The sequence below is a fragment of the Balaenoptera ricei genome, chromosome 3 (assembly GCF_028023285.1).
Source record: "Balaenoptera ricei isolate mBalRic1 chromosome 3, mBalRic1.hap2, whole genome shotgun sequence".
Classification (NCBI taxonomy): Eukaryota; Metazoa; Chordata; class Mammalia; order Artiodactyla; family Balaenopteridae; genus Balaenoptera; species Balaenoptera ricei.
Window position 1 is genome coordinate 105667 of NC_082641.1, and position 25947 is coordinate 131613.

The following is a 25947-nucleotide window of genomic DNA, read 5'->3' on the forward strand; positions in this document are numbered from 1 at the left end:
GGGCCTCCGGGACAGCCTCGGAATCACATTCGGTTTCTTCTAGTCTCACCACAGGCCTGGGGGTGGGGCGCGCTGGCGGCCCTGCTCGCACGCGAGGCCCTGGCCGGGGTCCAGGCGGCTGTCACTGCGGCGCTGACGCTCCATCGCGTGACAGGAGCCCGAGGAGGCCCCGCCGGGCGTGCCCCGCGGAATGTGGCTGCGGAGGAGGGAAGTGCGGGTGCCCGGCGGGGGCGCACGCGAGGCTGGGGCGCCACGGGGGGGCGGCAGGGGAGGGAGGTTAGGAGAGGACCCCCGCCCGCCTCCGGGGAGTGCCCACCCCCGCCACGGCTGCCCCCGTGCGGGCCGTGGCCCCTGCACGTCGGGGGGCGACCGAGCGCATCTGTCTGTGCGTCGCGGAGTGGGGCTGGGTCCCGGCTGGGGTCGGCGAACCGCGGCCGCCGCGGTGACGTCACCGCCTGGGGCTCCCCAGCCTCCGGCCGTGGGCGGCAGCGCAGCCCGCTCGGCGTCCGCAGGCCCGGGGAGCAGGGAAGCCCCGTCCCAACGTCCCCTTGCCCCCAGCCCAGCGCGCACGGGGGCGGGGAGCTGGCTGGAGCCGGGGCGGCCCCTGCAGCGGCGTGTGTGGCGGGCAGGCCTTGGCGGTCGGGACTGTGGCGGTCCCCCTGGGCGCGCCGAGGCGGGGTCCTGCCCCCCAGCCCCGCTGCTGTGACCCCACGTCCGCCCAGGCCCGCTTGGGCTCTGCCCACCCAGCTGGGAGACGTGGCCTTGTGCTGTCAGGGGGCTGCGGGGAGGGGCGGGGTGGGAGTGGGGGAGTGGGACCCGGGCCCCCGCCGGTCCGGTAGGCGTTTCCCTCCTTTAGCTTTCTCAGCCCGTGAGAGCAGAGCACGGGGTCTGTGTGACCCTCTGTCAGAGGCTCGGAGCATTCTGACGCCAGAAGGTTCCCTCGGGGACATGGCGCCTCTCGGTGGGCTCCTCCTGGGCCTGACTAATCCGAGCTCTATGAGTTTCATGCGCTCACCTCTCAGCTTTCTGAGCAGAGTGGAGCACAAAATGGATTAAACGTTAGTTAACGCCTCTGGCTTCTCTGCTCAGAGCTGTCTCACTGCCTTGAAAACCAGCAGCCTCGAGGGGAGCTTGGCTGCTGGCGGCTTTCGGTTGGGAAGGGAGGCCTGGGCGTCTGCGGCGCACACGGCGTCTGCATCTCTGCCCAGGGACCCAGGTGTGCCTGTCGTGTTTCCCGGAACACACCTGCTTTCCCTCGAGGAAATGGGTTCGTTTCTTGTCCTATCTAGTGCAGGAGAGGAAGGCGATGAAGCGAAGCTTCTGGGAGAGGGAGGGACGGAGAGGCCAGCGGAGACTGAAGGCCATGGCAGGGCCACCAAGGGGCACCGTCCAGGGGCCTCTCTGAGGGCCTCTGCATCGTGCACTTTGCCCCTGTGGATGCCCTGAGCCTGGCGTCGGGGGTGTAAATGAAGGGCCACCTTGGCCACTGCCTGTGTGTGTGTGTGTGTGTGTGTCTATGTGTGTGTCTGTGTGTGTGTGTGTGTGTGTGTGTGTGTGTGAGGGGTCTCGGTCCACAGTGGTCCTGGCCCAGCCTGGAGAGCACGTTGGGGGCCTGCTGTCCTGGGGCCTGGGACCCTGCATTTCTGACCAGCGCCTGGGGGAACGGATGCGCCCTGGAGGGAAAGTTCAGCACAGCTTGCTGGTTTTGAAAGAGAAATGCTGGAGAGTCCCATGCTGTGGTTATATTTTACCCCAAAACCAGACGAGGCAGGGACCGCCTGCAGGGCCCTTGGTGGCATTGGCATTTCCCCTAAATGAGGGAACGGTAGGCACAGCCCTCCGGCCTCCACAGAGGCACCAGCGCCAGGCCCGCTCCCGGCCGGGACCCCCTTTAATGCCTGTGCCCTCAGCAGCCCCCATAATTCCCCGGTGCCGATGATGCTGAGCACGGAGTTGGGGGTCCCCCACCAAGCGCCAGGGGCTGGGATGTGGATGACGTCTGTCTGTCTGACCTGCACATCTGTCTGTCTGAGCTTTTCGCCCCAAGTGGACGTGAGGCCAGACGGGGGGGTTGGGAGAGGCAGCGTGAGCCTGCAGAGGACGCCCACCCGCCCGCCGGGGGCATTGGCTGCTCCACTCTGGGTGAGGGGCGGGGGCTGCAGGAGGGAGGGATGGGTGAGGGGCACGTGGGGGTCCAGGCCGGTGATTGCTTACCCAGACCAGTGGTGTCCAGTTTGGGGACCTACCCACGCTTGGGTCTTGAGAGAGGAGCTTTGGGGACCCCCGGAGAGTCCCTGAGGTGGGGAGAGGGGTTAAGGGGGTTGCAGGAGGGGAGGGGGAGTGCAGTTTCTGGGGAGCAGAGTGGGGCGGGGTCCTCAGGTGCGGCCTAGCCGTGAAGTCCCGATCCCCCGAATGTCACCCGGCTCCCACCCAGCTGCCCCGCCCACCGCCCTGGGTGTCTGGGCAGCGAGGAGACCACAGGTCAGCGTGCCTGCGGAGGGTGGGTGGCAGTTGGAGAAGCGTCGGGGACCCGTCACTAACTGTGCTCTCCTCCGACAGCCCTGCAGCAGCCGGCGGCCGGTGCCCCCTCACCAGGAGACAGGGACCCGCGTGGAGGGTCTGCCGTGCTGGAGGGAAGGCTGCTGCTGGAGGTGAGCCCTCGCCCGTGTCGCGTGCGGCCGTGTCCCCGTGGGCCTCGGTTGTGACCGCTTACAGCCACTGGGAAGTTAAGCCTCAGGAAGGGTTGCGGGTGTGGCTCCAGGAACCCCTGGGGGCAGCACAGGCGGTGACCTCGAGGCCCCTGAGTTTCAAATCTGAAAATCGTTTTCTGTTCTGCATTTTCTGGTTTTGCTTGTCAACGGGAGAACCTAATGAAAAATTGAGTGGGCTTTTTACCCCTCAAAGTGAGGACAGAAGACTGTGCATTGTGCGTCCCAGGTCCAGCGGGCGAGCCGGCCGCCCTGTTGTCGGTACTACACGCTGGGCACCCCCCCCCCCCCACCGGGTTGGCCTTCTCACCTGAGATAGACCCCGCCGGCTGGTCCTGAACTGCCTTTCCTGACCCCGTTGCTCGTGGGTCCGTTTCTTAAACCAGAAAAGAGGAGGTGGAGCTTCCTGGGTTGGATCAAATCACAGAGCGAGGGTGCCGCGGCCTCCGCTAGAGAGACTCAGGCCCTGGTCTGCCCCTCCTCCAAGGGGCCGGGGGGATGCAGGCCGACCCTGCACAGGACAGTGTGGGTGCTGCGGGAGAGGGGCCCGTGGCCCGCTGCCCCTCAACCGGCCGCCGAGGTGACCCCGGAGCTGCGCCTCCCTGGCCGTGCCAGGAGAGGCCGGGCCCACGTGTCTCCCTGCCTGTCTACCTCGGGCCCTAGAGCCCTGCTGGGCGGGCAGCTCTGCCCCCACGGGAGGCCAGCGGCGTCCTCGATGCCCTCCGCACCCCCGACGTTTGGTGCGTCTGTTAGGTTGACCCGATGAGGGGCAGACGTGGCTCAGGATTGGTGCCGCTTCCGCTGGGAGAAGCTCCGCCGGGCAGGAGCCCACCGGCTTCCTCCAGGCGCTGGTCTGCAGCCCAGGCTGCTCCGTCGGCCGGAGCCCCTCCCGCACCTGTGGCTCTGGGCTTGGCGCCCTCGCCAGCTCGACGGGAATGACCACAGCGGTCAGCTCCCGTTCACGTCCCCGGGCCCCGGGGCCAGCGCCTCTCACAGGGGACACACGGCTGAGCACGGCAGCGGCCGCAGCACCCCGCTTCCCCCGCGGCCCCCTCCGTGAGGAAGGGGAGCCCACGAGACGCCCTCTCTGTCCCACCTCAGCCAAGCCCCTCGGAGGCTGGCAGCCTCTCTCCACGTTACTCCAGCTTTTTACTAGAAGCGTCAAACGCTGACCGGGAAGAGAGGATGGGCTGCCAGGCCGGGCTCTGGCTGCGGTCAGCAGTGGCCGCCCGGCTCCTCCAGTTGTGCCCGCGTCTCCTCGGACTCCGCTCGCCCTGGCGTCCCCTCCTCACGCCGCACCTTCTCATCGTGCGGGCGCTGCGTCCTGCCCTCTGCTCTCCCACCCTCTGCTCTCCCACCCGCCCAGCCGTCGCGGCCCCCCAAGCTCCCGGCCCCTGCTGAGGGGTCTGGATGTGCTTTGAGGGTCTATGAGCTTAGAGGCCTTTTGCTTTCTAAGGAGATGAGAACGGGCGAGGCCTGACGCTCTCGCAGGCAGCGGGGTTCACGTTTGAGTCTCCTGTGTGGGGAGCCCGGGCCTCCCACCCCTGGAGCCCGGCGGGAGCGGAGAGTGGGCCTAAGGGCAGCGTGCTTTTGGAGATGTCATGCTTTCGGTAGAGGAAGTGTTTCCATATTCGTTATTCATCAGGTTTTTAGGAAGCAAATCTTAAATATTGTTATTTTTCCTTCGCAACTGTTTTTTTCTGTCGGTGCTGGTAAACATGGAGCTGAAAATGTCCTGCCAGTTTGAATTGTACTCTTGGCAAAAGATAGCTGGCAGTGCTCTTTTTCTTATTCATGTTCAAAATTAAAATGACATCTTAGCCATAAAATCTTTTTTAAACTTTTGTTCTGAGCTATAAATACAGAAGCCAATGCACACAGTCCGATCTCCCAGTTAGTGCTAGGGCACTGTCCTCACCTCTGTGCCCAGGGCCACACTCTTCCTGCTTCTCCAGCGGGTGCAGAGCTGTGGCACCGCAAGGCTGTCCTGCCTTCGGGAGGAGGGTGGGGCGGGCCGGGGGCGCCTCGGGCCTTTCTGCTCGTGGGTGTGCCTCGAAGCCTGGACTATTAAGTCTTCCCTGGGGCCTCAGGATGTGGACGGCCGCCCTGCGTCCTGGCTGAGGCTGAAGCCCAAGATGTGATGACCAGGCCTGACTCCCAGGTCCCCACAAGCTCCTGGGGGCCTGGGGCCAGGGGAGGCGGTGCGTCCTGTGTCTGGCCTGGGGACGTCTGGGGAGCTACCCGCCGGGTGGACTTTCTCAAGAAGAGGTCCTGAGGCTGAGGGGTCTGGGTCTGCTACCCATCTGCTCTGGGCACCACGGCTTGCCCTGGTGCACACCCTGCCCACTGGGCTTCCTGGCCAGGCCAGAAGGGTGCCCACCCGCCTGCTCCATTTTGGAGAATGAGGTCCAGCGGTTCCTGAAGTGGCCGCCTTCATATCCAACGTTCTCTGTAGCCACAGGATGTTTCTGGAAGCTCCCTTTGATTGGAATCAGGGTCGGTTATATGACGAGGGCCCTTCACAGCAGTGCCAGAGCAGTGATTCTCAAACTTGGGGATTAGAGACTAATTTGCAAGTGAAAAATATTCCCAAACAGAGCAAGATAAGCCAACCAAGCAACAAAAACAAGAAAATCCTAGGTTTTATTTCCAATCTTCAGCCTCTTGAAGATAAATCGTCATCAATTCCTATAAGATTTAGAGCTGACACAGACATTAAGAGTGACTGTGGTCTGACATCTGTGATTTTAACATGAAACAACCAAGAATTGGAACCGTTAGGGGCTTGTCCAGCGTCCCCGTTGGGGTGGGACTGGACGCCCAGTCTCTTGGTCCATGTTTGGAGGCTCCCCCGGGGAAGCCAGGACCCAGCAGAGCTGCCGCCAGTGAGCACCTTGGTACAGGCACTGGGAGGGGTGGAGGAGGCGTGGGAGTGGGGGAGGAGGGCCGACGTGGTTCTGGAAGCACCGACCTTGGGTGTGTGGTCAGCGCCACGCCCGGGGCTCACCCTCCGTCCAAGCTGGGCTGCAGGGCCGTCGAGTTCAGTGGGGACGGGACGACGTGCCCGCAGGAGCCACGAGTTCAGGCCTGTCCGGCCGGAAGACACTCTGATCACTTGACCCTGGCTGGAGTTCGGGTGTCCTGTGCTGCGCGGGACACTTCCTAACTGAGTTCTTTTGGGGAGTGTAGGGTGAGAACACTGAGCAATTCCTCCACCTCCGGGTTTCCCTCCTGCTGTCCATTTGCAGCCACACCCGCCCCCAGGCTCCGCTGCTACGTCCTCCACCTGAGTGTCCATCACCCATGTTGTGGGCGTCTCACAGCGCTTGCCCACCCAACGGCTGAGGCCATCGGGGTTGTTTCCAGGATGTGCTGACTATGAGTAAAGCTGCGATAAACATTCACACACAGGTTTTTCTCTGAACATAGGTTTTCCTTTTGTTTGGCTGATACCTACATATGTGTGTGCTTACCTTTGTAAGAAATTGCCACTCTGCTTTCCAAGGTAGCTGTGGCGATGCGTCCCCGCCAGCAGGGAACGGGAGCTCCAGCTGCGGCAAGTCCCTGGTTTGCACAGTATTACAAAGCAGCTTTGATAGCTGGACTCTCACTATGGTTTTAGTTTGCATTTCCCTCATGACTAATGGTGCTGAGCATCTTTTCATGTGTCTATTTGCCACCCACAGATCCTCCTTGTGAACTGTCTGTTCAAGTCTTTGTCCACTAAAAAAAAAAAAAAAGAAAGAAAAAAAAATCAGGTTGTTTGTTGAGTTTAGAGCTCATATAAATGTTCTGGACAAGTGTCCTTGTTGTATGTAGCTTCTGTAGTATTTGCTCCCAACCTGGCTTGTCTTTTCATTCTCTTGACAAGGCCTTTTGCAGAGAGTGAAAGTATTTAACTTTGACTAAGTTCAATCTATCCATTTTTTTAAATAGGTCATGATTTTGGTGTCACATGCAACAACTCTTTACCTACCCTAAGGTTACAAAGATTTTTCTTTTATGTTTGAGTCCAGTGTTTTATACTCTTACATTCAGTTTTAAGTTTTACACTGAAGTCTGTGATCCATTTTTAGTTAACTTGGTGTAAGGTGGGAGGCATAGGTCAAGATTTACTTTTTTTTTTTTTTTTTTAAAGAAGGCTTAATGTTACCTTTTTTTTTTTTTTTAAGGAATTACTTTATTTTTATTTTTTATTTATTTATTTTTTATTTATTTATGGCTGTGTTGGGTCTTCGTTTCTGTGCGAGGGCTTTCTCTAGTTGTGGCGAGCGGGGGCCACTCTTCATCGCGGTGCGCGGGCCTCTCACTATCGCGGCCTCTCTTGTTGCGGAGCACAGGCTCCAGACGCGCAGGCTCAGTAATTTTGGCTCACGGGCCCAGTTGCTCCGCGGCATGTGGGATCTTCCCAGACCAGGGCTCGAACCCATGTCCCCTGCATTAGCAGGCAGATTCTCAACCACTGCGTCACCAGGGAAGCCCAAGATTTACTTTTTTTGCATATGAATTCCAGTTCTTTCAGAACCATTTATTTGAAAGTTGATCCTTTCTCCGCTGAATTGCCTTTACACCTTCGTAAAAAATCAGTTGGCCACATTTTTGTGTCTGTTTCTGGACTCTCTGTCCTGGTGCATAGATTGTGTGTCTGACCTTTCACAAATAAGTCGCTCACTGTCTTAATTAATATAGCTTTATAATAAGTCCTGAAATCAGACAGTGTGAATTGGCCCGTTTTTTGTTGTCCTTTTTCAGAATTGTTTTGGCTATTCTGGTTTCTCTCTTTCCACATAAATTTTATTTCATTTTTTTGAGAGTTCAAGTATTATTTCTTTTATTTTTTTATTTTTTATTTTTTTAATTAATTTTTATTGGAGTATAGTTGGTTTGTGTTAGTTTCTGCTGTACAGCAAAGTGAATCAGTCATACGTATACATATATCCACTCTTTTTTAGATTTCCTTCCCATTTAGGTCACCACAGAGCACTGAGTAGAGTTCCCTGTGCTCTACAGTAGGTTCTCATTAGTTATCTATTCTGTACATAGTAGTGTATGTATGTCAATCCTAATCTCCCAATTCTCCACATAAATTTTGTTTTATTATTATTATTTTTTAATTAATTTATTTATTTTTGGCTGCATTGGGTCTTTGTTGCTGCACCCAGGCTTTCTCTAGTTGTGGAGAGCAGGGGCTACTCTTTGTTGCGGTGCGCGGGCTTCTCATTGTGATGGCTTCTCTTATTGCGGAGCACGGGCTCTAGGCGCACAGGCTTCAGTAGTTGTGGCATGCAGGCTCTGTAGTTGTGGCGCACGGGCTTAGTTGCTCCACGGCATGTGGGATCTTCCCAGACCAGGGCTCGAACCCGTGTCCCCTGCATTGGCAGGTGGATTCTTAACCACTGCGCCACCAGGGAAGCCCTATTTATTCTTTTTAATGTTTATTTAATTTATTTTTTGGCTGCTCTGGGTCTTAGTTGTGGCACTCGGCATCTTCGTTGCCACGTGCGGGATCTTCAGTGTGGCATGCGAACTCTTAGTTGCAGCATGTGGGGTCTAGTTCCCTGACCAGGGATCAAACCTGGGCCCCCTGCATTGGGAGCACGGAGTCTTAGTCACTGGACCACCAGGGAAGTCCCTCCACATAAATTTTAGAATTAGCTTGTTGACAGCTATAGAAATTCTGGCTGGAATTTTGACTGGGATTGTGTTACAGCAGCAGATCAGTTTGGGGAGAATTGACAGCCTGACAGCACTACTCTCCCAATTTATGAACAGTGTCTCCCATTAATTTAGGTCTTTTATTACTTTCATCAGCGTTTTATAGCTTTCAGCCTAAAGAGCCTGTGTATATTGTTAGATTTATACCTTAGTATTTTCTATTAATATTTGTACTGCTATTGTATGTGGAGCTGTTGTTTAATTTCTATTTTCATTACTGGTATACAGAAATACAATTTATTTTTCTAGGTTGACTTTTTGGTCTTTGACCCTTCTGAATTCATCAGTAATTCTTGGAGCTTTTTTGTAGATTCTGTGGGAATTTTTACATAGATCATCATGTTTTCCGAGAATAGAGACAGCTTTTATCTACTTTTCAAGCTCCGTGCTTTATTTTTCCTGCCTTATTGCACTCCTAGGCCTTCGAGTGCAACGTAGAGTGGACGAGGCGAGAGAGAACACCTCTGCCTTTCCCTAACCTTAGGGAGAAAACTTCAGTCTTTTGCTCGTTTTGCTTTTTATAGATGCCTTATATCAGATTAAGAAATTTCCCTCTATTCCTTGTTTTCTGAGAGCTCTTATTATGAATGGGTTAGTTTTGTCAGATGCTTTTTCTGTGTCTATTGAGATGATCATGATTTTTCTTCCTGAGTCTGTTAATATTGTGAATTACATTAATCGATTTTCAAATGCTGACCCAACCTTGCATGCCCAGGATAGATCTTATTTATATATTGCTAGATTAAATTTGGTAATATTTGTGGGGATTTTTGTGTTTATGTTCATGAGAAACATTTTTGTTTTTTTCTTGTCTGGTTGTGGTGTCATGCTAGTGGAGGCTTCATAAAACTATTTGAGAGTGTTCCCCTCTCTTTTCTTTTCTGAAAGAGATTGTGTAGAATTGGTATTATTTCCTCCTGAAATGCTTATTAGAATTCACCAGAGAAAACAACTGGTCTGGGAGTTTTCTTTAGAAGTTTAATAATTCAAATCATAGTTTTAATCATAGAAGATTAAACTATGAATTCAGTTTTGTTAATTGATACAGGTCTATTCAGGTTATCTATTCTAGTGTGAACTTTAGTAGTTTGTATCTTTCAAAGAGTTGGTCTGTTTCATCTATGTTATTGATTTTATGGGTACAAAGTTGTTCATGGTTTTCCCAAGTTGCCCTTTTTTTTTGCTTTTTTTAAACCTCTTTCTTCTTTTACTATTTCCGTGTGATTTCACACTTACGAAACAGTTGACAGAGCGGTACAAAGAATTTTTCAGATTCCCAGACGTTTCCGTGTTAGCACTTGCCCTCTCTCCACACTCATTTTCTCTTCTGAGCCGATTTAGGGTGCGTGGCAGGCGTGATGCCCTTCAGCCCTAGAGGCCTCGGTGCGTTTGCTAAACCAGGATGCCCCCCACGGCCTGGGCACAGATGCCGGACCAAGGGCTCTGAGGCCGTGTTATGACTGTGTCCATAGCCGACTCAGCTCCCACACGGTCCCAGTGCCCCGTTTGTGCCAAGAGGAAACCCGTCACGTGTTTAGCTGTCCTGCCTCTCTCACCTCCTTTAATCTATAACGTTCCTTGGCCTGCCCTGGGGCTCTGTGACACTGACTTCCCAAAGAGCACTGGCCCGTCGTCTTGCAGAGAACCCCTCAGTTTGGGTGTGACTGGTCTTCCGAGAGTGTGATGTTCCGGGGGTCCTTTCCTATCTTTGTTGATTTCACTTACTATCCTTTTGTGAGAATGTGAAACACAAACTTGGTTCCAAAAGTCATAAGGAGAAGGAAAAGTCAGAGGAGGGTCCCCGCCGTCCCCCCCCCCCCCCCCGCCTCGGGGTGGTGAGCTCTTTCCTCTATCCCTCCAGCTCACATGTACCCAGCAGGGGTCGCTAGCACACAGGCAGCCCCTCAGGGCCCCGCCGGGCCCACCACCAGCCCAGGCTACTCATCCTACCAGCCCACTCCCACGCAGGGCTGTCGGGTAGGCCGGGAGGCCGCCCCCTCCCCCTACAAGGCCCCTGGGGCACCTGGGCTCAGTCTTTTCCCATTGCCCCCTCCCCTCCGCAGACTGTGGCTTCCCAGGCCCCGCAGAGCCTCCCAGCCATCTCCCAGCCTCCGCAGTCCAGCACCATGGGCTCCATGTTGCTTTCTTAATGTCTGTGGGTTCTGTGACTATGTCTCCTTTCTCATTTCATTGGTAATTTGCGTCTTCTCTTATTTTTTCTTAGTCAGTTGGGCTAGAGGTGTATTCATTTTATTCATCTTTTTCAAAGACACAGCTATTGGTTTCATTGATTGTTGCTATGGACCAAATACTTGTATCCCCCCCCCAAATTAATATAATGCAAATTCATATTAGATTGGAGACCTAACCCCCAGTGTGATGGTGTTTGGTGGTGGGGTCTTTGGGAGGTGATTTGGTCATGAGGGTGGAGCCCTCATGAATGGGATCTGTGTTCTTATAAAAGAGACCCCAGAGAGTCCCCCGCCCCTTCTACCACGTGGGACACGGCTATCTGTGAGCCAGGAAGGGGCCCCCACCAGACTGCTGCCCTTGGGTGAGGTGTTCTGTAAACATCAGTCACATCAAGCTGGTTGATAATGTTGACGGCTTTTATATCCTTGTTGATTTTCTGTCGAGTCTTAACCTGAAAGACATCTTCTAGTATAATTGTGGAATTTTGTATTTCTCCTTTAAGTTCTACCAGTTTTTGCTCTATGTGTTTTGGAGTTCTGTTGTATGTTGCAAACGCACTTAGGATTATTATGTTTTCTTCATGAATTGACCTTTCTATCATTATCATTATATAAAATGCCTCTTTATTCCCGGTAATTGTCCTCGCTCTGAAGCCTGCTTTGTCTAACGCTAACATTGCCACTCCAGCTTTCTTTAAGTTAATGTTCCCTTGGCATGTCTTGCTTCATGTTTTTACTTTTAGTCCATTTGTATTATTGTATTTAATGTATATCTTTCTTTTGTTGGCAGTACATATTTGGACCTTTTTTTGTTTTTTGTTTTTCTAAGTCCAGTCTGACAGTATCTTCTTTTTTTAATTGGTGTGTGAGGCCATTTATATTAGGGTAATCATTGATATTATTGGATTTCAGTCTACCATTTCATAATTTTTCTATTTTTTGTTTCCATCTTTTCTGCCTTCTTTTTGACTTTAGTGATATTTATTAGTATTCCATTTCAGTATCTCTATTGACTTCTGATGCTTAATTTTGATATGCTTGGGAGTGGGTTTATTAGATTGTCCTGTTTAGGGTTTGCTGAGCTTTCTGAATCTATACATTTATGTCTTTCACCAAATTTGGAAGGTTTTCAGCCATACTCTTCAAATATTTTTATTTCCCCAACCTCTTTCTCTTTTATTTCAGAAACTCCACTGGCCCAGGTGTTAGGCCTTTTCACACTGTCCCACGGGTCCTTGAGGCTCTCTTCACTTTTTTCCAATATTTTCTCTCTCAGGCTGGATACTTCCTATTATCTGTCTTTACTGACCCTTTTCTCTGTCACCTCCATTCTGCCATTAAGTCCATCCAGTGAAAATTTTACTTCATATATTTTATTTCTCAGATCTAAAATTCTCATTTGGTTCTTTTTTTTATGGCGTCTGTTTCTCTTCTGAGACTTTTCATCTTTCTTGTTGTGTTCATTTCCAAGTGCTACCTTGATCTCACGGAGGAGGGTCGTATAGCGTCTGTTCCTCTTCTGAGACTTTTCATCTTTTTCGTTGTGTTCATTTCCAAGCGCTACCTTGATCTCATGGAGGAGGGTCGTATAGCGTCTGTTTCTCTTCTGAGACTTTTCATCTTTTTCGTTGTGTTCATTTCCAAGCGCTACCTTGATCTCCTGGAGGAGGGTCGTATAGCGTCTGTTCCTCTTCTGAGACTTTTCATCTTTTTCGTTGTGTTCATTTCCAAGCGCTACCTTGATCTCCTGGAGGAGGGTCGTATAGCGCCTGTTCCTCTTCTGAGACTTTTCATCTTTTTCGTTGTGTTCATTTCCAAGCGCTACCTTGATCTCCTGGAGGAGGGTCGTATAGCGCCTGTTCCTCTTCTGAGACTTTTCATCTTTTTCGTTGTGTTCATTTCCAAGCGCTACCTTGATCTCCTGGAGGAGGGTCGTATAGCGCCTGTTCCTCTTCTGAGACTTTTCATCTTTTTCGTTGTGTTCATTTCCAAGCGCTACCTTGATCTCCTGGAGGAGGGTCGTATAGCGCCTGTTCCTCTTCTGAGACTTTTCATCTTTTTCGTTGTGTTCATTTCCAAGCGCTACCTTGATCTCCTGGAGGAGGGTCGTATAGCGTCTGTTCCTCTTCTGAGACTTTTCATCTTTTTCGTTGTGTTCATTTCCAAGCGCTACCTTGATCTCCTGGAGGAGGGTCGTATAGCGCCTGTTCCTCTTCTGAGACTTTTCATCTTTTTCGTTGTGTTCATTTCCAAGCGCTACCTTGATCTCCTGGAGGAGGGTCGTATAGCGCCTGTTCCTCTTCTGAGACTTTTCATCTTTTTCGTTGTGTTCATTTCCAAGCGCTACCTTGATCTCCTGGAGGAGGGTCGTATAGCGCCTGTTCCTCTTCTGAGACTTTTCATCTTTTTCGTTGTGTTCATTTCCAAGCGCTACCTTGATCTCCTGGAGGAGGGTCGTATAGCGTCTGTTCCTCTTCTGAGACTTTTCATCTTTTTCGTTGTGTTCATTTCCAAGCGCTACCTTGATCTCCTGGAGGAGGGTCGTATAGCGTCTGTTCCTCTTCTGAGACTTTTCATCTTTTTCGTTGTGTTCATTTCCAAGCACTACCTTGATCTCCTGGAGGAGGGTCGTATTAGCTGCTTTGCATCCCTTCCCTGATCACTCCGCTGTCCGTGTCGGCTCAGAGGTGGCATCTGTTTCTCGCCTTCCCCTTGAGCGTGACTCTCACATTCTGGTTCTGAGCACGTGCAGGAATCGGGATTGGGCACTCAGCAGAGTAAGGGCCTCCAGTGCTGCCGTCTTGGTTCTCAGAGCCGGTGAATTTGCTACTTCATATGGAGAAGGGACCAAAAGTGCGACGTCCGGGCTCCCCCTGCAGGACACGCGGCCCCGAGGCCGCACAGGCTTGTGGTGGCGGGCCTCCTGTCGGCCGTCCCGAACCCGCTCCTCAGATCCAGCGCACACAGGGATCCTGGGCCCTCCGGGAAAGAGGCTGATGGAGCAAAACACAGGATCCAGGAGGAAAGTCAGCTTGGAGGAGACAGACGTGCAAAGCGGAGATGACCAGACGGGCAGATCATACAGCCCTCGAGCCCCTCAGACACGGGGACACAGGTAGCTGTAAAAGCGACCATTCAGAGATCTTAAAAGAACTCAAACATTCAAAGCATGAGAGCAACACCTAGAAATCCGTAGAAGGGTCTGGAGTCAGAGTCCTCCCACGCGTAAGTGAAGACAGCGGAGAATAACAGCGGGAAGTCAGGGAAATTGCCAGGCCCCGTGGGACCTGCATAATTGGAGCTCCAGAAAGACCACAGAGGAGGAAATCATCAAGGAAGCAACCCAGAAGGTTTCCCAGAGCCCAGGACTGAGTTTCCAGCCTGAAAGGCCCCGCTGGGTGACCAGCACAGACGATGAGAAGGACCAGGTGTTCGCCTCTGTGAAATTCTGCACCCAGGACAGGGGAGTCCGGGCTCGGAGACGAGAAGATGGAGGCTGGAAGGCCACGAGGAGGTGCCTCAGGGGAGGGGCTTCCAGCCGGGCAGCCACACGTACCTGCCTGCCCTTGGAGTGGCGGCGGGGAGGGAGGACAGCCCCGGCATCCTGGCCCTCCCCAGTTCCACTTCCTCCGCGTGGACCAGGCCGTGACCAAGTGGCAGGTGGGGACCTGGAGGCCAAGGCCCCTCCAGGACGGGTGGAGGGAGAAGGCGGTGGACCAGACACTGTAGGGGGAGGCTTGTCCCCCAGGGAGATAAGGCCCAGGCCTGCGGCCACTGAGGACAGCGCATTCCCCGCACCCCCCCAAGAAGAGTCTGCGAGCTCAGACGCCGGGCGGATTCCAGCAGGACCATGACGCAGCTCCATCCCCCGGCAGAGCGGAAGCGAGGGCTGCAGTGGCGGCGGGGACACGCGGACGCCTGAAACCTGGGGAAACCCGGGGGCAGCAGCTCTGTGAGCCGTCAGCTGGCAGCTCACGCCACCCCGGCTCCAGGCGGCCGCTCTAGCAGGAAGCCTGGCCGGGGCTCCGGGGCCTTGTGGCTCTCACATCCTGCACGTTTGACTCTAACCCCCATCCCGCTAGAGTCCAGACGTTCAAGCTGCCCAGCTTTCTGGTGTCCTTGCAGCTGGGACCCCTCCTCGTGCTTTCATTGTCAGGTTTCCTTTCTTGTGAAGTGGCTCTCTTGCAATGTTTGTGGGGGGGGGGATCGTTTAGTTGGTGAGCCTAGCCCATTTATTCTTCTTGTAATTACTCTTGTTTGGGGGCTAATTTCTGCCCTCATATTTTGTATTTTCTATTGACGGCACTTTCCTTGGTTTCCTTTTCTTCTCTCTAGCTCCCCGTTCTGACTGAGCTTTCTCATGCTAGTCTAAGTCACACACTTAGACACACACTTTTGTTCTTGGGGGATCACCTTCAGAGCAGGTCTTTCCAAGCAGGTTTCTCTTTGAACCCCTAGATTTAGCAGGGCTGGCGTCGCCCCAACAGGACCGCATCCGTCCAGGCCCCCAGACCCCGCACGGACACAGCGACTTTGTCCAGAAGTTGAATCCTGCACGGCACGGATCTTGTCTGTGTTCCTGGCTTCTCGAGGCCCCTCTGAGGTCCGGGATGTGGGCCACCCTCCTTGCAGCCCCCAGACGCGCTTCTTGCTTTGAGGGCCTCCGCTCAGTGCTTTCACCGAGGGTCCTGATGTGAAATCTTCCTGCATCTCACCCGCGCCTTCAGGCTTGGATAGCGGTTTGGTGGGATATAGAATTTCAGGTTCAAAGTTTTTCCTTCAACCTTCAAAAATACTGTCCCACTGTTTGCTGCACGGGTGCCGCTGATGGGGTCCGAGGCTCGTTCTCTGCAGTGGCTCTGCTCTGGCTCCCTCTTGAGCTTTTGTGAGCCTGTCTTTGGCCTTGATATTCTTGAATTTCACTGTAATGTGTCTTTCGTCTTGTTTTGCCTGCTTGGTGCTCCAAGTTCTTTCCATCTGAGGTCTTTCTTCTTTAATCTGGATTTTTTTTTTCCATCATTGCGTCAAATACTGTCCCTCTCCGTTACTGGTTCTACCTCTGGAGCCGCCCTTACCCAGCTGTTCCTGGGCAATATCTCCCATCTACTGGTCTTACTTCTGTGTTCTGTCTGGTTTCCCTTCTCTGCTGTCTTCAGGACTGATCTTCCAGGTTTGTACCCATCACAACACACCCCCAAATGTTTTCTTCCTTCCTTACATTCTCATACCTAATAAATAGTTCCCCTTGATTTGCTTGTACTATTTCTTCTTATTATTTCATTTTGCTAATCTATTTTCTTATCTCCTTAAATATATTTATTTAAATTCATGCTTGTCTCATCCTTGGTCTCTTTTCTGTGCGGCCCCACCTGCCAGGCATCTCCCAGGCTGTCTCCTGGGCCCTGTGCGCTCTGTCCCTGAGCAGGTGTGTGCTGGGGGCAGGAGGGAGGGTCAGAGGGCAGGGGTTGGAGGGAGGGACTGGGCCGGTGGGTTTGCCTCCTTGGTGAGGGCTCCCCTTTAGAAAGGGCCACCTCGGAAGGAGCCCTGGCCTGGGGTTTGCATGAGACTGTGGTGGGGGGTGGGCGGGGAGGGGTGAGTGCCCGACGCGCAGCTCAGCTGTGGGCCCTGTGCCCTTGCCTCCGTCATCCCACCAGGCAGACTGTCCCCAGGCAACTGGGGGAGGGGCCACAGCAGAGCATAAGAAGGATTTCTTCTACCTGTTCTCTGCCCCCCCAGAGCCCCCGCCCCAGGCTGCAGACCCCAGCTCCTCCTCATTCTGACCCAGACAGCCCTGCGCGTCCTGGGGTCCCCATGGCCTTTCTGGGGCTCACTCCTCCCGTTTGGGTAACGTGGGCTGACTTTGGGGAGGGGACAGAGCCCGTGCTGGCTCGCCCTGTGCCCACACAGAAGCCTTGCATCCGTGCTTGATCGAATAAACTTTGCTGGATGCCAAATGAAGTTAAAAGGAGCCGGAGGGGAGGCTCAGACTCATTGGATTGTGTTTGGTTTCTGAGTTCGAGGCTGGAGCAGGATCCTAAGGTTAAAACAATAAAAATCCTCAGTGGAGGGGGTGGCCAACGGGCAGATGTGCTGACTCGCCGAGGTGAAGGGGTTGCACCCATTCCCACCGCCAGCCTTGGGCCTGTGAAGGTGACCCACGCAGCCTGGACCCAGTGGCACCCACAGACCTCACGGAAATGGCGTGAGAGCGGCCTTGCGTGTCTGGGAGCCCCGCAGACACTCAGCAGGCCATCGACCCATGCCAACCCGTGCTGGCGTGGTTTCTGGAAAAGCCAGCACAATTGCCAGGAAGTTCTCAGGAACCACAAGCGACCCACTGGGAACAAGAGCGGAGACTTTCTCACCTTCAGGCTGTCGCTCTTCTAAAGAAAGAACTAGAATACCCTTCCCCTGGTTGGGAGAAGTCGCCGGGGGTCCCGAGGGTGTCGGCTCCCGGCAGGTCGTGGACGGGGGCTCCCTGCTGCGATTTCTGCCCCTTAGTGCCAGGCGCACAGATGAGGGCCCACGCGTCCTCCAGAAACGCAGGTGTGAAACCCCAGAGCACGTGTGGCCGAATCACGGAGTCGCCCAGCGTAGAAAGTGAGGCACAGTAGGAGTCGGCCGGAAGGGCAGAGCAGAGCCGGCAGGGTGGGAGGGCCGGGTGGCCCAGGAGCAAGGGTCTCGGGGTGGCTGTAAGGGACGGCGGGCTGCACAACCCCCTGGGTCCCCGACTGTTGAAGAATGGCGCTGGCGAGGCTGACGGGCGTATGTCTGGGGATCCGGGGTGGGCGGCCCCAGGATCCCCAGCTCGACCGCTCCGGGGAGAGTTCCCTGATGTCCTCACGCCTGCACCCACGCTTTTCCGGGGCCTCCGCTGAGCCGGCACGGGCCTCTCCGTCTCCCGCTTTGGTCTCTGTGCGCAGAGAAATCACACTTTCTCACCTTCTGTTGTGACCGCTGATATTGCTGTTCCCAAACTTCTCTGATGTGGCTTTTCTTTCAGGGGTTCGACAGACATAAATAAAAGTGTACGAGGTTTCACGGGAGCTGGCCCGCGGGTGGATGCAGCCGGGAAGGACAGCCTGCTCCCCACTCCCCGGCGGCCGCCAGCCCACGCCCTGCCTCGTTCCCGCCGGCCCGCGGTCCCCGCCAGCCTGACCGTACACCAAGCGGCCCGAGGGCAGTGCCACGCCCAGGCTGTGTCCCACCGTGGCCCGCAAGGGTGTGCTTTCTGTCCACTCAGCGGTCTCCCTGTGGGTCAGAAGCCCCCAGCTCCTGGCTCCACCCCTGAAGGCAGTTCAGCTGCCTGGGGCCTGGCTGGGCATGGCCTCTCCGTGGCTTTTAGACCCCCAGAACTCTGCATTGTGAAACCCCTGACTGTCCACCACAGCCCCCCAGCCGTCCACCAGGAGCCCCTGACCGTGCAGGGCTCACTGGTCAGCGATCGCTGTGGTCACTCAGGCCCTGCTCTGCCCCTTGGCTTGTCCAAGGTCACACAGCTGAAAAGGCAGCACTTGGTTGAGGTGCTTTTGGAATAGCTGCGTCCCCCCAGGGAAGGAAGAGAGATGTCTGCAGTGGCCACGTTCTGTGTCCGGGTCTGGGCTCCACCCCCACCAGCCACAGGGAGGCTGGGAGGGCCCAGGGCCAAGCTCACCGTCCAGGCACCTCCCCCGCCCAGGTGTCTGTGCCACAGCCAAGTCGCTCACCTGGAGAGAAAGACCTGGAGGGCCCTGGGCAGTGGATGGCCAGAGCAGGGGCTGCACTAGCGCGAGGGTCTAGCTCCCAGGGCCTGAGGGTCCGCACCTGCCTCCACCCTTGCGGTCCTGCCCCTGTCAGCCAAATGCATCTTTCGAGAACTGCTTTCAAGTGCCGTAGCCGCTCCGTGGCAGGAGCCCAAGGCCAAGTTTACTGTTTGTGGGATCTATAAACAGCCAGCGATCCGCTCCCAGCAGGAGCGCCTCGCACGCACTCCGGCCCCACCGCGAGGCCCCGCGAGTGATCTGGCTCCAGCAGGGCCGAGCGGCTGCCCGACACGCCCGGTGCCCCTCGCTCGCTCGCGTGACTGGCGGCCCTGGCCTTGCGCTGTTGCTGTGTAACCCTGGCAACGGCTCTCAGGGGAGGGCACAGCTCCCAGCTTCCCTTCATTCCGGGGAGGGGCGATGAGAGGGGCCGTTGGAATTGTTCCTTTTTCCCTCTTCTTTTTCCTCTGCCGTGACCTTGACAAGCAATCTTTGAAGTACATGCTGGCTATTTTTTCTGCCTGGGCTGGAAGAGATCAGGATATTCAAGGGTTGGCAAAAGGAAGTTCCTCTTTCTCACCCGTTTGCCTTGATCCCTGAAGAGGGGCTGGGGCAGCGGCGTCGGGGGGCAGAGCGAGTGGCGGGCCCTGCAGTGGCAGGTGCAGGTCCTGTGACTGCTAGTAATTGAATGTGGATGCGGTTGTTTCTCCCCTTAAAAAAGTGCAGCCTTCCGCTTGGGGCCAAATTCTTTTTTCCACTTGGAAAAGTGATCTCATTTTCCATGTACCATGTTTAAAAAAACACAAAAGTCTTGTAGGATTAAAAAGAGAGAGAGAGAAAACAAACAAATGTTTGCGACGCGTATTTGAAAGACGGTCCCACATGTGCAAAAGTATTTGGCGTGATGGTTCTGGACCAGAACGTCAATCTGATATTGAATCCATATGACTCGGCAAACAGCATTTTATGGTCTTTTTTCTTTTTAAAATTTCTGCCTTAGGAGTTAAAATTAAGGTTGTTTTTGGTCGTGACTAATCTCGTAAAATCTTTTTTGAGACGGCATTTTATATACTCAAACCCTGAACATTTCTTTGGTCTTTGGACTATTACTGGTGGGATGTCATGAGTCTGTGTAGCCTCTGAAATGGGAAACGCTGTGCGAGGGCTGGTGGCACAGCCAGCACCCACCTCGCCCCCTCCCACTGCCAGGGGGCGGGGGGAATGCACCGAGTCTGCAGCTTGCCCGGGGGAGGGCGCAAGGCCCTCGTGGCCACCACTGCCCAGCCCCATGGGGTGTGTGGGCTCAGCCACCTGGGCTGCATGGCCACTGGAGACATCACCTCTCACTGGTCAGTGCTGAGCTGAGGCTGTAAGAAGGATGGATGCCGTCTCCTGACAGTCCCGAGGTGGACCCAGCACCGCCCACCCTGCTTCTGCCCAGACCCCCGGCAGAGGGGGACTGTGGAGCCCCGAGGGAGGGTGTTGGACCGGCAGCCTGCAGGGCCCCCTCCTGGGGCGCTGCTGCCAGCTCCTGATAAGACATGAGGCCTGTGGAGGCCAGAGCTGGCTTTCCTTGTCTGAGGGTCACAGTCACGGCCACAATGGGCGGCACCAGCCCCCGGGGTCTTGGCCATCAGACCCCTCTGGGCATGGGCACGGGGCGGGGAGGGAAGCAGGTGCCCATTCAGATCAAATCCCAGCAGCACAGGAACCCCGGGTTTCCCAGGTGAGGCGCTTGAAGCCAGCGCAGGAGGGCCAGTGAGAACACAGGCACCACCCTCATTCTAGAAAGACTCCCAGCTCTGAGCGGGCGGCAGGCCCGCCCCATCACACGCCTCCTTGCTCCCAGGCAGTGTTGCAGGGAGAAGGCTGTGGGCTTTCCTCCTTGCTCTAGGCACCTTCCTTCCCGGAAGTGTGCTCATGTCTTGTTGGAGCCCCTGTTCGCAGCAGCACCGGCCTCGGGAGCCAGGAGCTGAAAGCAGCCCAGATGCCCATCAGGCGATGATGGGTAAGCAAAGGTGGTCTGTACATGCAATGGAATATTAGTCAGCCTTAAAGAGGAAGGAAATTCTGACACGTTCTCCGACACGGATGCACCTGAGGGTGTGGTGCTAAATAAACAAGCCCGTCACAGAAGGACCCGTCCTGTGCGAGTCCACTTAGGAGGTCCCTGGAGGAGGGAGTAGATGGCGGGGCCGGGCTGGGGCAGGCAGAGTGTCAGTTTGGGAAGATGTGAAAGTTCTGGAGATGGTGGTGACGGCCATACAACAACGTGAATGTGCCACAGAATTGTGCACTTAAAGTGGCTAAAATGGTGAGTTTTCTGTTGCATAGATTTTACCGCAATATAAGACAACCTGGCGTTGCAAAGTGCAGTGTCTTGGTTGGGTCAGTGTCTGAGGGGCACAGGAAGCTGAGCCTCAGCGGCCCAGCCTCATCTGAGATTCTGAGACTGACAATGCTTCAGAAAATCCTCCCGACCCGTGGAAGTGGATGCGAAGGTTTTCTGTTTTTAGGTAAAGCATCTCTGAAGTGGCGCAGAAAGTGTGAGAAGCGCTGTCCAGACTTGCCATCTCCGGGCTGGCACAGGACTTGCCATCTCCGGGCTGGCACCCAGTCTGGGTGGGAAGGACCCACAGACGAGGCTCTTCACACCCTGCCTTCGGGGTCTGCTTCGTGTCCTAGCGATTGACCCAAACACTGGGAGGGAAAGAGCCAGTCAACATATAGGAAAATTGGGCCTTTTGTTAACCATAGAACAGCCCAAACGTTTCATAGGTCCCACCCCCACCCCCCACCAAGAAACACTGGGTGTCGGCATATTCACAGACTCGTGACTAGCCCACTGGGATAAGATCCAGGCAAACACTGGACTTTCCATCTGCGGCTCAAAGACGTGAGGACAGTGGGACCAAACACTTCTCCCGGGAGCCGCACAGGAATTACAGTGACAAATGACGCAGTCTGTCTGGTTCTGGAGATGTTCCAGTGGACATGGGTGTCACCCAGGGTCGATTTTCAGTTCACTGGTGTTTGGGGTGGGTGAGCGATAACGGGCTTTGTGATGAGATGTGGTCACCAGTGCCACACTGTTTAGGGCAGAGGTGCAGCTGGGGGCTATGTGAGGCTTGGGTTTGTTTCTTGCTCAGAAAACTCAGCACAAAGTCTAAATCCTATTGCTAAGTCACCACCCTGGTGTTTGCACCTCTGTGTCAGAAAGTTGTCCAGAATTTTGAAATAAAGTGAAAAGTTGGGTGGCACCTCCTTTTCAAGTCATGTGGGCACAGGGCTGCTCAGGGATCATCCAGGGGGATTTTAATTTTGCATCTAACGCTGCAATCTTATCCCAGCTGCCTGTGAGCACCTAGTGTCTCAGACACGTCTTAGGCTGGTTTAATATCTCAGTGCTTCCCTCTTTTTTAAAAAATTTTATTTATTAATTTATTAATTTATTTATGGCTGTGTTGGGTCTTTGTTTCTGTGTGAGGGCTTTCTCTAGTTGCGGCGAGCAGGGGCCACTCTTCATCGCGGTGCGCGGGCCTCTCACTATCGCGGCCTCTCCCGTTGCAGAGCACAGGCTCCAGACGCGCAGGCTCAGTAATTGTGGCTCACGGGCCCAGTCGCTCCGCGGCATGTGGGATCCTCCCAGACCAGGGCTCGAACCCGTGTCCCCTACATTGGCAGGCAGATTCTCAACCACTGCGCCACCAGGGAAGCCCAGTGCTTCCCTCTTGAATAAGATCTTTGTCGAGTGTTTATTGTATGTTTTCCTGAGTGCGGTGATGTTTCTTCTCTGAGTTATACTTTAATGGCTAAGTTGTGGCTTTGTCTCATTTGAGGCTGCAAGTCTGCGTCCCTTTCCAGGGGGTTTCCTCGTGAATTGTGTGTGGTGTGATGTCACTTTGGGCAGAACACACGACCTCCATTTAAGCCGGACGCCAGTCAGCAGCTCCGTGTCCCCCCTGCCCCCGACACCCAACGACAGAGAATCACACACATCTGAAACAAAAATGCCGTCCTAATGTGAAACGAAGAAGGCAGAAAATCTGGAACAAAATTAACTGAAAGAATGTAGGGAGAAAACAAGGAAGACAAGGCAGAAGCCTGAGCACACGGCAGCCTCCGGGGCCGCGGGTCGGTGGGGCAGCGCTGGACGGCGGAGTCTCCAGCCTTCCGGCTGCAGGAGCTCAGGGGACACTGACCGGGGTCACCGCTGCTCAGACTGTTGCCCCTCTTGTATCTGGTCCACTTGTTTTAAAAGCAAATTTTAGGTAGACCTCTAAGGGACAGAAAATACCATTCCAGAGCCATTCCAGAGCACAGAAAAGGAGGGAAGGGGCAGCTGATTCTGTGCGGTCAGGAACCCTGTACTAAAACCAGGCAGAGACGGCGCTCGGGAGAAATTCAGCCCGTGTTACTTGCGAGACTAGATGAAACCATCCTGAGCGCAGCACGGCACACCAAGTCTGTCATCGCCGTGAAGGAATGAGGCGTGGTGGCTGAGCGCGGATCTGGAATGGCTGATGCTCCCCGACAAGACATCTTGGTCAACTGTAGATGATCACTCAGCCTGTTAAACAGACAGACAAAATCTCAGGGGAGAACCACTTACTGAAAAGCCCGTCTTTGTCTAGTAGTTTGGATGACACCACCTTTCCACCTGTACCTGCACCTGCTCTGGGCTTCCTATCCCAGGCGATGGACGCACTTGTCTATTCACGCGCCAGCACCCAACTGCTTTAGTTTTGGAGGCCTGATGGTATGTTTTGGCAATAAATAACAGTCTTCCCTAACTTTCTTTTTCAGTGTTTTTGTAACAATTAGTGCATGTTTACTTTCCATACTTAGTATCAACTTGCTGGCTCCATAAAAATTTGATATACACTCCACTATATATAAAATAGATAAACCATAAGGGCCTACTGCATAGCACAGGGAACTATACTCTTGTAATAACCTATAATGGGAAGGAATCCGAAAAAGAATATATAAAAATATAGTGATTCAGATACATATATATCTGTACACCTGTACTAACACAATATTGTAAATCAACTATAGTTCAATAAAAAAGTTTGATATAGACAACAGTGCACTCTGCTGATAAATTCACGTAGGAAGAATGGGCATCTTTATGACAGTGAGTCACCCAGTCCGAGAACAAAGGACGTCTTTCCATTTGTTCACATATAATTTTGTGTCTCTTGAGATGTTTTGACGTTTTCTTTGCATCGATTTTGCACATTACTTGTTGAGTTTACAAGTCCTGGGTCTTCTTTGTAAATGGGGTTTTATCCACCATGATGTCCTCTAATATGGTCATTTTTCTCATATGTAAAGGTTATTGAATATATATATATATTTAATTTTATATCCTTGCTGCTTACTGAATTCTTTTATTTGAGTTATTTTATCATTGATTCTCTAGCGTTTTCTGAGTAAACCATGGTATCATCTGCAAATAGCGATCGTTTTACTTTCTCAATTCTTATACCTCCCATTGATTTCTCTCTTCTAGTTGCAACAGTTAACACCCCCAGATACTACAGGACAGGAGTCAGCAAACTTTTTCTTTAAATGGCCAGATGGTGAAATATTTCAGGCTTTGTGGGCCATATCAGCGGTCCCCAACTTTTTTGGCACCAGCGACCGGTTTCACGAAAGACAGTTTTTCCACGGATGGGGCTGGGGGGATGATTCAGGCGGTAATGCTAGTGATGGGCGGCGATGGGGAGCGCAGATGAAGCTTCCCTCACCTGCCCACTGCGCTCACCTCCTGCTGTGCGGCCTGGGCACTGGGGGCCCCTGGGCCGTATTGTCTCTGTCATAACTACTCAGTCTTGCTGTTGTAGTGCAAAAGTGGCTCGAGACACTACGTAAATGAACAGGTGTGGCCGTGTTCTAGTAAAATTTCATTTACAAAACCAGTGGCAGGCTATATGTCAGGGGGTGTAGTTTACACACCCCAGTATGGGATGTCATAGGCATCGTTGCCCTGCTTCCAGATCATACTGGAAACACCTAGAATTTTCCCCCATTAAGTTGCTACCTTAGGAATAACATGGACAGACACACACACACATACAACATGCACACACACACGTTACCATGTTAAGATGTATCCACAATTCCTATTTTCTTATGTGTTTTTATCAGGAACGAGTGTTGAATTTTGTTGAAAGCTTTTTGCCATCTATAAAGATAACCATAGGGACTTCCCTGGTGGCCCAGTGGTTAAGAATCTTCCTGCCAATGCAGGGGACACGGGTTCAAGGCCTGGTCCGGGAAGATCCCACATGCCGCGGAACAGCTAAACCCGTGCACCACAACTACTGAGCCTGTGCTCTAGAGCCCGCAAGCCACAGCTACTGAGCCCACGTGCTACAGCTACTGAAACCCGCACGCTTAGAGCCCATGCTCTGCAGCAACAAAGACCCAACACAGCCAAAAAAAAAAAAAAAAAAGATAATCATAGATTTTTCTCCTTAGATCTATAAATGTGGTGTATTATATTAATGAATTTCTTAATATTTCCTAATATCCAACTTTGCATTCCTGGAATAAATTCACTTGGTCATGATGTATTCTTTTCTTAATGTGAAATTGAAGTCTGTTTGCTAATATTTTATTTAGCATATTTGCACCAATAGTCAAAGTAAGCAATTTTATTTTTATTGTATTTTCCTTATCAGAATCAAGTGTCAGTGTTATACTTCTTAAAAAGAATTAGAAAATTTCCTTCACTTTCTATTTCTGAGACAATTTATGGGGCATTGGTGTTATCTGATTTTTAAAGATTTGGTAGAATTCCTTTTTAAAACCATCTGGGCCTGGTGCATTATCCTGGGTTAGTTCCTTGATAACTTTTTTTCTTCTACAGAAATTGATCTTTTAAGGTTTCTATCTCTAATGGGTCAATTCTGATAAATTAATTTCTTGAGTATCATTTTTATTATTTCCTTACTATCTTTTTAACGTCTGTAGGATCTGTAATGATGTATTCTTTAAAATTCCTGGTGTCAGTAATTTGTATTTTTCTTGATCAATCTTGCTAAGAGTTTATCAATTTTATTAATCTTTTTAAAGAAGCAATTTTTCACTTTGTTGACAATCTTTATCATTTAACTGTTTAAACAATTTTCATTGTTTTTTCTCTTATTTTAAATTTTTCTTTCCCTCTCCTTACATTGTATTTAATTGTCTCTGCTTTCTCTAGTTTCTTGAGGAGGGATTACACACTTTGTTCTTTTGAAACAGTCATCGTAAGCTTACTGGGACTTCATGTTGCCTTTTCTGCTTATATGTAACTTGAAGTTCGTCACTTCTCTGTGTTCTCATTATGATGGGGGTGCAGATTTGTGTAGTTTTACCTATTCTTGTTGTTCTCCATCATTTTTTAGAAGTGTGGGGATTTGAATTTGGGTGGCTGCGTAGAAATCTTCAATATCAGTGATTTAAAAGCTCTCGGATATTGATATGTATGAACCCTAATAGAAAAGTCAGCACGTGACATGCACGGGCAATTTACCAAAGAAGAAATACAAGTTACCAATGAATGTATGAAATTTTTTCAATCTCATTAATAATCAAAGA

At 52.5% G+C, this 25947-nt stretch overlaps 1 protein-coding gene across 1 annotated transcript in view; it reads left to right on the plus strand.

Moving 5' to 3' along the window:
• Positions 1-25947, plus strand: part of AHRR (aryl hydrocarbon receptor repressor) — a 74580-nt gene that overhangs the window by 30421 nt on the left and 18212 nt on the right. The window contains exon 4 of the mRNA XM_059916041.1: positions 2560-2651. Coding sequence (XP_059772024.1) covers positions 2560-2651 — 92 coding nt within the window. The remainder of the gene's footprint in view (positions 1-2559; positions 2652-25947) is intronic.